Source organism: Natrix helvetica (assembly GCF_964273705.1).
Source record: "Natrix helvetica genome assembly, chromosome: 1".
Classification (NCBI taxonomy): Eukaryota; Metazoa; Chordata; class Lepidosauria; order Squamata; family Natricidae; genus Natrix; species Natrix helvetica.
In genome coordinates, this window is record NC_138548.1 from 351150382 (window position 1) to 351163448 (window position 13067).

General features: G+C 43.5%; 1 protein-coding gene across 1 annotated transcript in view; it reads left to right on the plus strand.

The window, feature by feature from the left end:
- Positions 1 to 11891, plus strand: part of LOC309402118 (uncharacterized protein) — a gene marked incomplete at its 5' end in the record, with an annotated part of 34564 nt that extends 22673 nt beyond the window's left edge. Inside the window, 7 exons of the mRNA XM_081971707.1 lie at positions 696 to 1182; positions 2507 to 2602; positions 3147 to 3377; positions 5218 to 5240; positions 6672 to 6790; positions 7594 to 7626; positions 11189 to 11891. Of these exons, the coding sequence (XP_081827833.1) occupies positions 696 to 1182; positions 2507 to 2602; positions 3147 to 3377; positions 5218 to 5240; positions 6672 to 6790; positions 7594 to 7626; positions 11189 to 11697 (1498 nt within the window). The 3' untranslated portion in view covers positions 11698 to 11891. The remainder of the gene's footprint in view (positions 1 to 695; positions 1183 to 2506; positions 2603 to 3146; positions 3378 to 5217; positions 5241 to 6671; positions 6791 to 7593; positions 7627 to 11188) is intronic.
- Positions 11892 to 13067: the final 1176 nt, after the last annotated feature.

The following is a 13067-nucleotide window of genomic DNA, read 5'->3' on the forward strand; positions in this document are numbered from 1 at the left end:
GGCCTTTTGACCAGGAACCCTTTTTTTCTTGGAGTGCTCCAATAAAAAGCAGTCAGAAAACCTGCATATCATGTCTGGCGTCCATCATTGTATTCGGCACCAGGCTCAGACCCGAATTGGGGACAAGACGCTGCTTTGCTTATGCATGCCCCTTATTTCTTATACTTTACGTAAGAATACACTTTATACCAGTGGTTCCCAACCTTTTTTTTTTGGCCACGCCCCACTTAAGAATCTCTAAAATCCTGATGCCCCCCACCCCACATATAATTCTTACTTTACTCAAAAAGTGAACTCCCCTCACACAGAGGAAGCCATTAACTTGGTTTAAACAAGGTTCAAATTGCCCCCATTAAAAATCAAAGTGCCCCCCTTCCCTTGTGGTTGGGAACCACTGCTTTGTACAAATGTATAGATCCTTCCCCCACTGGGATCAATTGTAATTGATGGGAGGCCCGTCTCATGGCTGCTTGCTTCTCTCCAGTTTTTTAAAACAATTTTGCTTTTAACGCCGTGATTGGGCCAATAAGAATTGATCGCGGATCCGTCCCGTGGCTCTTTGCTAATTTCCAATTTCTTCTTTTCAAAACACTCCCTTTTTCCTTTAAGAAGCCAGAGAAGCTGACCGCAACAGCAACCACAAATCATCTCGGTTTCTTTCCTGGGAGGAACACGAAGACGCTCACCTGATTTAGAGAAAAGAAGAGAAACTTAACTTTCACGCGAAACTTAACTTTAACTTTCTTTCTCTCGGCGGAGGAGGCGGCGATGGAGACCGAAGGGTCCTTGCAGGATTTGGTGGAAGAAGCCACCTGCTCCATTTGCCTGGGCTTCTTCCAGGACCCCGTGCTCATCCCGGAGTGCGGCCACAACTTCTGCCGGGACTGCCTGACCCGCAGTTGGGGGGCGTCGGAATCGGAGGCATCCTGTCCCCAGTGCAGACAGACCTTCGCGCCCCGCAGCCTCCTGCCCAACAGGCAGCTGGCGCGGGTGGTGGAAGTGGCCAAGCGATGCGGAGGGACTTCGGGCGAGAAAGGGGGGAGCTTCTGTCCGAAGCACCGTGAGCCTCTGAAGCTCTTTTGTAGGCACCACCAGACCCTCATCTGCGTAGTCTGCGACCGATCCAAAGAGCACAAGGGCCACTGGGTGATCCCTGCGGAGGAGGCTTTCCAGGAATATCAGGTAGGAGTCAGCCAGGAGGAATCGCTGCGGAGGGGCGTCCAGATCCTTGATCTTCCTGGCCATCCTGAGATCACTTTACCTGCTTCCCCTGTTGTCGGCAAACTGGGTTTAGCCTGGAGCAGATGCCAATCAGAATCAGACTGGAGAGGCCTTTCAAGGGACTTTTCTTGGAGTACTTCAACAAAAGAGTCTCAGCAGCTAAAGGAGCAAAGACTCCATAAGAATTAATCATTGGTTCCTTGCCAGGTGTTTCTTTTGATTTCTTGTCCTGGCCTATTTTACCCTCATTCCTCATACACTGCATATTTATCTAATAAGCTGTCTTATCAAAAGTGCTGTGTGTTTTATTATTATTATAAGCTAGAAGTTACCAAAGTTGTCCTCGATGTGCCTTAGCATTCTTCTAATGGAGTCCTTTTTACTTGTAACTTTCTTGTTCCTAGGCAGCAGTTCCCCCCCCCATTCCTTACTGGTCTTATTACACTCATCTGCCACTTTCTGCCTCAGCCATTCCTTTAACAATAGCTTTAGATTTACAATACTCCTTGACTTACAACCATTTGTTTCCTGACTGTTCAAAGTTACCTCCATTGAAAAAAGTGACTTATGACAAATTTTCACACTTACGACCATTGTAGCATCTCTTTGGTAACTGATCAAAATTGGGACGATTGGCAAACAGCATCGATTTATGATGGTTGCAGTGTCCCCATCTTGCTTAGCAACGGAAATTGCCTGTGGGGAGAAATAGGCTCCCTTTCCACATTTACTCTAGAGCAAAATTGTCATGGAGTCTTCCAAAATCTTAGTAGAGGCCCCGAAAAACATTCCTGCTGGATCAGCCCAAACTTTCATTTCTCAGTGATGCTTCTGGGATGAGTGCAACCAGGACACCCAAACAGCTCCCTTCAATGCCCTTGCAGGTAGTCCTCGACATAGAACCATTTGTTTAGTGACTGTTCGAAGTTACAACATCAATGAAAAAAGTGACATATTCTTCACACTTATTGCAGCATTCTGTGGTCTCATGATCAAAATTTGGACCTCATCATCCTTTGCCACCTTCCGATCAGCAAAGTCAATGGGGAAGTCAGATTCGCTTAACAGCTGTGTGACTAACTTAACAATAGATAAATAATAAAAAGTGACATATTTTTCACCCTTATGATCATTGAACCACTCCGTGGTCCCATGATCAAAATTTGGACGTTTGCCAACTGTCATGCATTTATGACGATTGAATATACTGTATCTGCTAACTGGGTCTTCCCTCCGATGTAATTCTTTATGGAAAATAAACTCAAAACTTGTATTTTCTCTTCAGATGAAGGTGGAGGATTGCCTGAAAGCTCAGAAGAAGCAGAAAGAAAAAATAGCTACATACAAAAGAGACACAGAGAAAAAAGTGCAGGAGATGCTTGTAAGTATTGATCCAACAGTGAGGAGCTTCTGAGCCAATAGGAAGGAGAACCCCATCCACCATCTTTAATAAGAGGCAGCCTATGTTTTAGTAAAAGTTCTGACTTAAAGGAAATTCAAGATAAAGACGGTGTTAGGGCAGAGAACTTGTTCTTAACCTGAGGACTTAGATGTCGCCATTGGCTGAATGAGTCACATTTCGGTTAAGTGCACTTGGTCCCATGAATTGTGTTTTATGCTTGCTTAATAAATTAAGGCAAACCATATTTCATCTTATGGAAAACATTGTGAAGACAAACATTTTTCTGTCTCCTTTTTTGAAATCCCCGATTGCCAAGAAAATTTTCATGAGAGATCATTTAAACTGGAGACTTTTTCTTTATTTTTAGAAACCTTTTTTAAATATCAAAAGGGTTTTTTTTTCTCCTTAGGAAATTCTCCCACCTTGATTCTGCAAGGAATCCATTTCATTATTATAACAATAAAAATAAGTAAAATAATTAAAATAAAAGTTTGCCTTTTGCTTTTTCTCTTTTCTGTTCTAGGAACTCATCAAACAAGTGAGAGAAAATGTAGTGTCTGAATTCAGAGAGCTACAACTCTGGTTAAAAAGACAGGAGAAGCTTCTATTGACTAGAATGGAAGAAACAGAGAAGGATATTATTGGAAGAAAGAAGAAAGGTTTGGCCAAGCACATGGAGGAACGCTGCTCTCTTGACCATCTCATCCAGGAGATAGAAGAGAAGCTTCAGCAGCCAGCCAGCAAACTCTTACAGGTCAGGCAGGAAGTGGAGATCATAGAATCCTAGACCTGGAAGGGACCGTGGAGGTCTTCTAGTCCAATCCTCTGCTCAAAGCAGGAGTCTTTATACCATCCCTGAAAAATGCTTGTCCAAATTATTGGAATGGCTGTAGTGCCTTCCACAGTACTCTTTTTTACTCTTTCCTTTAGTTGAAATTACAATAGTGAAAAGTACAAATGGAAATAAAGAAAACAGGGAAATGGAGAAGGATAAGAATGGGAAAGGGTTAGGATAAAGAAAAAAGGAAAAATGTCTCTGAACGTTTTTTCTGCACAGTAAAATACAATATAAAATTACAGCCTCAACTTTTTATTTTTGCACATTTAGTCATTATTAGCCATGTCTAGAAAAAACAGATGAGTCTAATAAGGAAAATCAAGCAACAAGAGTTCATTTTGTTTCTATCTCGAACACAAAGTTTAGAAGCTGCTTCCAACTAGAAACAATGGGTCATATCACGAATCAAGATCACGTGAAGTGTTAATACCACTTTATAATGCCTTGGTAAGGCCACACTTGGAATACTGCATTCAGTTCTGGTCGCCACGATGTAAAAAAGATGTGGAGACTCTAGAAAGAGTGCAGAGAAGAGCAACAAAGATGATTAGGGGACTGGAGACTAAAACATATGAAGAACGGTTGCAGGAACTAGGTATGTCTAGCTTAAGAGAAAGAAGGACTAGGGGAGACATGATAGCAGTGTTCCAATATCTCAGGGGTTGCCACAAAGAAGAGGGAGTCAAACTATTCTCCAAGGCACCTGAGGGTAGAACAAGAAGCAATGGGTGGAAACTAATCAAGGAAAGAAGCAACTTAGAATTGAGGAGAAACTTCCTGACAGTTAGAACAATTAATCAGTGGAACAGCTTGCCTCCAGAAGTTGTGAATGCCCCAACACTGGAAGTCTTTAAGAAGATGTTGGATAGCCATCTGTCTGAAACGGTATAGGGTTTCTTGCCTAGGCAGGGGGTTGGACTAGAAGACCTCCAAGGTCCCTTCCAACTCTACTACTATTGTATCTAATTGCAGGACTCAATTTTGTTATTTTTTCTACCTCCATCACTTTTTCCATCTATTCTTCTCTTGTGGAGATTGATATATCTTTCCATATCTGCATGCAGGATTCCGGCTGCACTCGACCAAGTTCAAAATCTTTTTTTCAACTCCTCATTTAGAAATCTTTTTGACTCTTTCTATGGAAAGGAACGGTCACTAAATGAACTCTTTAGTCAAGGACTACCTTTAATGACTAATGTCAATGATGCATAATGTAATACAGAAAAAGCAGGACATGCGAAAAGCAAGAATTCAAAGTACCGGTCACTGTCTCTGTATATTCTTCACAGTTTTAAAAATGTCTGCTTAGGGTTCCTATCCCCTATTAGGGGATGTGGTTTGTAGTGTCTCCCCCTCCCCTTAATCTCCACGGCAAGGAGAAACCCAACACTGAAGACCTTCTACAAAGTTTTATAACCACTTGGATTTCCCAAAGTGCCTTGATTCTGGAAGTATAAATGCAGGGGATTTTTTTTATCCTATTGATGCACTATTTTGTTTTTCCAATATTGTAATTGTGTTGGATTCAATCGGGGTATAACTTTTCTTAGGCAAAAAAGTAAAAACAATACCTCTCCAAAAGAGGTTGAACAGCTGGGGGGAAAAGAGCAATGGGATTTTTTTTTCATTGACAAAATGGAAGTACTTTATAAGTTTGTTAGAGTCTGATTTTCCACTCATTTTTTTGTGAATGTAAGAATTTAATTTTATGCGTAGGAAATGGTTCCTTTCAATGCTTTGTCCCTTTTTTTTTCAGGACATTGGAAGCGTCTTGAAGAAGTAAGTAAATCCACCCTTTCCTTTATAGTCTCAGAGATCAGCAGCTCCTCCAGCAGTTTTCCTATTTTGGAAAGTTCTGTTTCTATTTAGCAGTATTTGAATGTAAAGGTTTCGTAATGTGTTATCGGGGCTTTTTAGATAGTTCCTCAGACAACCTTAGACAACAGTATAATTAGCAACATTTGATATGATCAATTATTATGGTTGGTTTCACAGTCAGCCAGATGTTTAGATTGAAATTTGAATGTTTATCCACCTATTGAGTCCTTCCCAAGAAGAGACAGATGTTTGATGGTTTTCAAGTTATCATTGTAGGATGTAAGCTATTCCAAGTAATTCAAGTATCATAAATACATGCCAGTTTCCAAGCACCCAAACTGTGATTACAGGGACACTGTGACAGATGTTAACTGACATTTCATTGCATTACCTTTAAGTTTAAATTTATTGTCACTGAACCTCGTACAATGAAATTAAATGCCATCTTTAGTTTACAACATACAAAGAAAACAACAATAATAATGCATCACAAAAACCATTGACTTGATTCAGTTGACTGAGTTTCATGTTTATGAGTAAAAGTTTATAATACTAATATTAATACAAAAGCACACATCTTCACATTCTACACAATTGAATTGAAAACCCCTGATACTGCATTAGTATTGCACTATACATTAGAGTTCAACATAGTTCCTAATCTGGGATGGAAGCTGTTTTTCAGCCCATTCGTCCTTGTTTATATTGTCCTGTACCATTTGCCAGATGGCAATAGTTCAAAAAAGGGTCTCCAGAATGAGATGGATCTTTAAGAATGTTTTGAACTTTCTTGAGGCAGCGGGAGCTATAAAGCTCTTCCAAAGAGAGGAGAGGGCAACAAATCATCCAACACGAGTCCGAAAGCTCAGAAGAAAAAACCTCTGGTCACCAACCCAGAATGGATCCTGTCACTAGCCAATCCTCAAGCACCATATGATGGTTTAGAAAGCTTCTTCTATTGGCAGGTTGATAACGGTTACAGGAACTGGGCATGACGGATCTAGGGAAGAGAAGGACCAGGGGAGACATGATGGCAGTGTTCCAATATTTGAGGGTCTGTCACAGAGAGGAAGGAGTTCAATCTGTTTTCCAAAGCACCTGAAGGCCAGACAAGGAATAATGGATGTAAAGTGATCGAGGAGAGATTCAACCTAGAAATAAGGAGAAATTTGCTGACTGAGGAGAATGAACCACTGCAACAGCTTTCCTTCAGACATTGTGGGAGCTTCATCACTGGAAGCTTTCAAGAAGAGACCGGAGTGCCATCTGTCAGAAACAGTGTAGGGCCTCCTACTTGTGTGTGTGTGTGTGTGTGTGTGTGTGTGAGGGGGTTTGGACTAGATGACCTACAAGGTCTCTTCCAACTCTTATTCTGTTATTTTGTCTTGCCAGGTACCAGGCTGAGGAAACATATGAGAATCCGGTGGATTTACTTCTAGAGCCGAAGTGGACAATCTGGGATTACAGTGATATGACTCCGCTTCTGAAAAGTGCCATGAAAAAATTGAGAGGTAAAAAACAGCCGCCAGGGTTTTACGCTGGATGACATTTTGAGCATCCAAGAGAGATTCTCAGTTGGTGTCACGTGGATCAAAGAGGGATCAATTTCAGGATCAGTGGTGAAGTTATGATTGTAAATTGACACTAACTGCATTCTTTGAATCTCAAATCCATATGCACTGATCATTGGGAAAGCAGAATAAGTTTCCACTAAGTATAATGGAATATATACAGGTGATTCTTGACTTATGATCTCAGTTCAGCTGAACATTTCTGTTGCTAAGCAAGGAAGTTGTTAAGTGAACAGTGCCCCATTTTACGAATGTTTTTGCCACAGTTATTCAGGAATTCATAACTGTTAAGTGAATCATGGCTGATAAATGAATCTGGATTCATGCATTGATTTTGCCTGTCAGAAGCTCCCCAGGAAGGTTGAAGGGGACAATCCCAGAACCATCAGATGCTGCAACCATCGTAAATACAAGCTGGTTCCCAGTGCCCGAATATTGATTACGTGACTGGGGAGGCTGCAACAGTCGTAAGTGTGAGAACCAGTCATAAATCACTTTTGTCAGTGGCGCTGTAACTTCACTACACAAATGGTTGAGAATTACCTGTATACAGAATATATAGTAGAATATATTTATACCTGATGGAATATATAGAGCCATGATGGCATTTTGCCTTGAGGCTTTCCATATTCCTTATTTCCTGATTTGAGTCCAAGGAAACAAACCGGGGTATCTGAAGGGAGGCCCTTCTGTTGCTCCAATTCCAGTGATGAGATGCTGAATTCCTCCCTTTTCTTCCCCAGAGACTCTGGAAAGTGGACTTCAACTACACAAAGGTAAATATGAGTTATAGGAATTGGAATCGCTTGCTATTTTAAGTTCTGATGCCAGTAACTTTTAAGAGAAACATCATAGATTACAGAAAAGAAAACTATAGGTTTAGGTACCTTAAAGACTATGATGATCCAGTAAACTTTAATGATTTTATGATTTATAAAGAATTCCTATTTATATGTAAAATATGAGCTTATGCAGCGGAGACAAATTCCTTGTGTGTCTGATCACACTTGGCCAAATAAAGCTGATGTTCTGTTCTACTCCTCTACGCCTACTTCACTCCACTCCACTCTCCTCCATTCTGCTCTGTTCCATTCTACACATCATCTAGATAAAATGAAGTCAATCTTGGTGTAGAATGAAATATCTGAACAAATGAGAAAATATGGCCTGGGACTGAAAGAAACATAGAATTCCTGTGAAGCTAATAACATCCCCTTGATTTTGCTGCCTGACTATAAGTTGGTGAGAGACCAGGTCTTTGGGAGCAGAGAAATTAGGTCCTTTGGGTCAAAGCAAATAGTAAGGTTGGAGGATCAAGGTTGCCTCCGCATTGAGGCCCGTCAGATTGATGAAAGCAGAGATTTCCTGTGCAAGATCCTCTCCTTTTCTACATGCCTGTGACACCCGGATGCTGGCAGAGAAAAGGGTGGAGCTTCCTCATATCCCATCGTGTGTCCGAAGTTCCCTCTGGGGGATCCTGCTAAGTCCTCGACTTGCGACTGGTGCTAAAGTCCTCAACTTACGACCAGCCGCAAGTCCTCGACTTATGAATGAGATTCAGCAACAGCTCAGCCGCTACTGATTGGCTAAGGTGCGGCTGGCTGACCACGGGCTGTCTAAGCAGGGAGAGGTGCTGAATCTCTGTACATAGTTTGTTGTTGTTCTACTGAATAAAATAGCTGTTCTTCTTACCTCAGCTGCCTCATGCCTCTTCAGGTAATAGTGAATCTAGCAGATCCTTCTGACTCTGCCAGTAGAGAATTGAAACATGGCAGCCTCTTGCTCTGCCTGATCCTCTGGATTAATGCTCCAGGTAGAGTCCCTGTTCAACCTTGGCTGTCTCACCAAATCAGTGAAGGCAAAGCCAACCACCCTTCACTCCCAATCCCATTAATCTCATCTGCAAGAAGGTAGCTAAAGAGAATTATGCATGGAGGCTGGAGCACTATGAAGTGTTTGAAGGACTTGGCCAGGGGTCTTCAACCTTGGCCACTTGTGGACTTCAGTTCCCAGAGTTCTCCAGCCAGCATGGCCTAGCTGGAGGGCAATTAGCAGAGGGAGGGACACATGGGATACTAGAGACTAGGTGAATTGACCAATGGAGTCAGGGAGATGAAGATCTTAGCGGAAGGGCCAAGAGAGGTACAGGTAATGAATGGATCCTGAAAGGCATGCAGCTTAGTGGCAACTGAAAGGGAGGCAGATGGACTGGAAGGTGGGGAAGGTAACCTAAGTGAATGAAAGGAGAAGGCCAGGGGGGCACTGAAGAGGTCAGCAGTTAACAGAGGATGGGAGTAAGACAGTGGGGGAGCCCAAGTGCTTGGAGAAAAGGGAGCAGAGAGGACCTAGAGCCGTGATGGCGAACCTATGGCACGCGTGCCACAGGCGGCACGCGGAGCCATTTCTGAGGGCACGCGAGGTATTGCCCTGTCAGCTCCAGTGCGCATGCACCCGCTGGCCAGCTGATTTTCGATAGTTTTTTTTAATCTCCGGAGGATTCCCTGAAGCCTCCAAAGGGCGAAAAACAGCCCAATGCAAAGAGAGCTGCCGGAACGGGGAAAGACAAGCGGCAAGGAAAGAGGCTTCTTTCACTCCTGCTGGCTGTTCTGTTTCCCCCTCCCCCCTGCTACTAAAAAGGATCCTGCCCAATCGCTGAGAGAGCTGCCAGCATGAGTGAAAGAAGCCTCTTTTCTTGCCACTTGTCTTTCCCCCGTGCTGCCTGCTGTGTTCCCCCCTCCCCCCTGCTACTAAAAAGGATCCTGCCCGATCGCTTGAATCCACAGGGAGAGAGCTGCCAGCACGAGTGAAAGAAGCCTCTTTTCTTGCCGCTTGTCTTTCCCCCATGCTGCCTGCTGTGTTCCCCCCTCCCCCCTGCTACTAAAAAGGATCCTGCCCGATCGCTGAGAGAGCTGCCAGCACGGGGGAGACAAGCGGCAAGGAAAGAGGCTTCTTTCCCCCGTGCTGCCTGCTGTGTTCCCCCCTCCCCCCTGCTAGTAAGGAAAGAAGAAAAGAGGCTTCTTTCATTCAACGTGGCTGCTGTTGCCCTTTTCTCCATTTCAGTGCTAGGGCATCGAGGTTGCCCCTCCCACCATCGCCCAGGTCCTCGCTTCTCCCAAACATTTCTTTGCCTACCTGATTTCCAGCTCCATCGCGTTTCTAGCCATCGTATGCAGAGAAACAAAGTTTGTGGGACTAAAAAAAACTTCAATCAATTACAACTTGGGGAAAGGGAAGAGATCTCGCAAAGTTGGAATTGATTGATTGAAAGGAGTTTTTTTTAGTCCCACAAATTTTGTTTTCCTGTCTAAAACGGCAAGAAACACGATGGAAAAATGCTACGGAGGGGAAATTAAATAGGCAAAGAAATGCTTGGGACAAGCGAGGACCTGGGCGATGGGGGGTGGGGCAGGCTCCATGGAGTGGTGCTGAAATGGAGAAAAGGGCAACAGAGGAGCCACCTTGAGGGGGAAAAAGCTGCTTTTCCTTATTTCCTTGCTACTTGTCTTTCCCTCATGCAGATTGGTCTCTTCCTCATTTCCCTTTGGATTGCAGGGACCAGGCAGGATCCTCTGTGCTAGCACGGGGGAGGGGGGGGGAACAGAGCAGCCACCTTGAGGGGAAAAAGCTGCTTTTTCTTCTTTTCTTGCTGCTTTTCTTTTCCCTGTGCCAGCAGCTCCCTTCCTCATTTGTCTATTGACTGTAGTGCCCAGGATCCTCTTTAATAGAAGGGGAGAATTTAGCAACTGGACTCACACCTGCCATTGTAAAAAGGGCCCAATCTTTACACAGGAGAATGATAAGGGAAGGTTTTTTGAGACAGGAGCACACTTGAGCATCCCCCAACCCCCACCCCAATCTCTGCCCGTTAGTGGCAGAGCAACTTCTCCCCTCACTGGGTGTTAGCCAAGGGGAAGCAGCCAGAGCAGGGAGTGGCGAGGAAGCCTTGTGCAAAACTGCACGGTCCACACAGGTGAGCGGGGACATTACGTTATGTGGGTCGGCACTCGAGTTCGTGTGATAGCGCGCACATATGTGCTTTTGGCACCCGAGGCGAAAAAGGTTTGCCATCACTGACCTAGAGACTAGCAGCCCCATCAGGGTAATTCTGGGAGTTGAAGTCCACAAGTCTTACAGCTGCCAAAGTTGGAGGATTCTTGACCAGACAATGGCTTAGGTGTTGTTTAAAAAATGAGTCTTTCAGTCCTAGAGGGGTTTTTTGGGAAGCTGAACTCCATTCACACAAGAGGCCGAAGGGTTAAGCTCTTGGGGGTGAAGACACAAACTAGGCCTGCAGCTGAAGCTCTTGTTTTTTCTCCTTCCTTCCCTTCCCTCTTACAGTGAATGTAACTCTGGATCCAGGAACAGCCCATCCTGGCCTTGATGTCGCCAAAGATCAAAAAAGTGTCAGAAGAGTTAAGCCAGTTAAAGGAAAATATCCTGTCCCAAACAGCAAGAGATTTTTATATCATCCTTATGTCCTTGGCTGTCAGAGGTTCTCATCGGGGCGACATTTCTGGGAAGTTATTGTAAAAAGTAAAAAATGGTGTGTAGGGGTTGCCAACGATCCACTGAACTTAAAAAATGTTTATGTGCAGACCAGGTGCTGGGAGTTTGAGGAATATGAAGGGAAATACATGGCCATCTCTCCTTCAGCACGCTCAGCACTGATCCTGAATGAGAAGCCCACAAGGATCCGCATCTCTCTCAACTGCGAAGGGGGACAAGTGAGCTTCTTTGATGCCAGAACCGCAGCTCTGCTCCATAGATTCTCAGACGCTTCCTTGGTTGGAGAGACCCTTCGGCCCTGTTTCTGTTTGTACGAAGGCACCTACATGACACTCCCCTAAAAGAAGGGAGAATCATAGGCAAAACCTTGGGAAAATCCCTATTTGTCAAGCGGGGATCTCTGAAAGCCCTTAAAGCAGAGTTTCCTCAGCTTTTTGCTACTTCATCTTCCTTTATTCTTCTATGCCACCCTGATCAGTCAATCAGTCAATGAAGGAATAACTTGATCATCATTTCTATTTCTCTGCCTAAAGAAACCGAGGTGTCCTAGGAGCTTTATAGGCTTTAGCATCATGTGTTCAGGTGTATCAGCATTATAGCTAAACCTGTCAATCATGATTTTATATGTCTGTCACAGCTCTCCATCCCATTTATGGCTCATGCCTTATTTGTTTCATGTTAGCTGCAATCAATGGTTGTGTAGATGTCCATAACTCGGTATATTCTGTAATCTTTCCCTTCTTTTTTTTCTTTCCTTCTCCCTTTTTAACCAGTTTCCTTTTGTCACATAATTGTCATAATCCAACAAACTCTAGTAGGGCTTCATCAAATATTACACTCAATATAAGCTTTATGGCCTCACAGGATTGTTGATGTTTTTAAACAAATCTTAGGCCTTTTTCTTTCTTTCTATATATACATAAGTTATCTACAACAGCTGGACTACTGATTGTAAGATTGATTGTAATTTTATAGGTGTCTCGTGGATTTAAGTTCCTTCTTTTACAATTTTATGCCAATAAATGTAGTCAGTGCAATACATAGAAACAGGAAATGCACAGAAAACAGAAAAAAATAAAACATCTGTTATCAAGATAGAAAACATTAGTGCTATGTGTCCTAAATGTGTCACCTGGCTCAAGCCAAAAGTAAAAAAGAATTGTTAATAGAATTGTAAAAATGAAATACATTATTAAATAAATACATTAATTGAGAAAAACACTGTTTTTCCTTCTTGCTTTAAGCCACTCTGCCTTTTATTGAATAACCAAAAGTAACTTGAGTAAAAGAAGAAACCAATCTACTGTCGTGTTAAGAAATCAAGCTGGAAGCCATGAGTTCTAATCCTCCCTTAGGTACAAGGCCAGTTGGGTGACCTTCGACCTGTCACTCTCACTCAGCCATAGGAAGCGGGAAATGGAAATCCACTCTTGAACCTTTACCAAGAAAACTGCAGGGAGATTCCTCCAGGAATTTCCGACCCGGTCACAGCACGGAGATGGCCTTGGTCGCGTGGGTTGATGATCTCTGGAGGGCCAGGGATAGGGGTTGTTCCTCTATCCTGGTCCTATTAGATCTATCAGCGGCTTTTGATACCATCGACCATGGTATCCTATTGCGCCGGCTGGAGGGGATGGGAGTTGGGGGCACCGTTTTGCGGTGGTTCGGCTCCTACCTCTCCGACCGGACGCAATGTGTGTTGGCAGGGGGG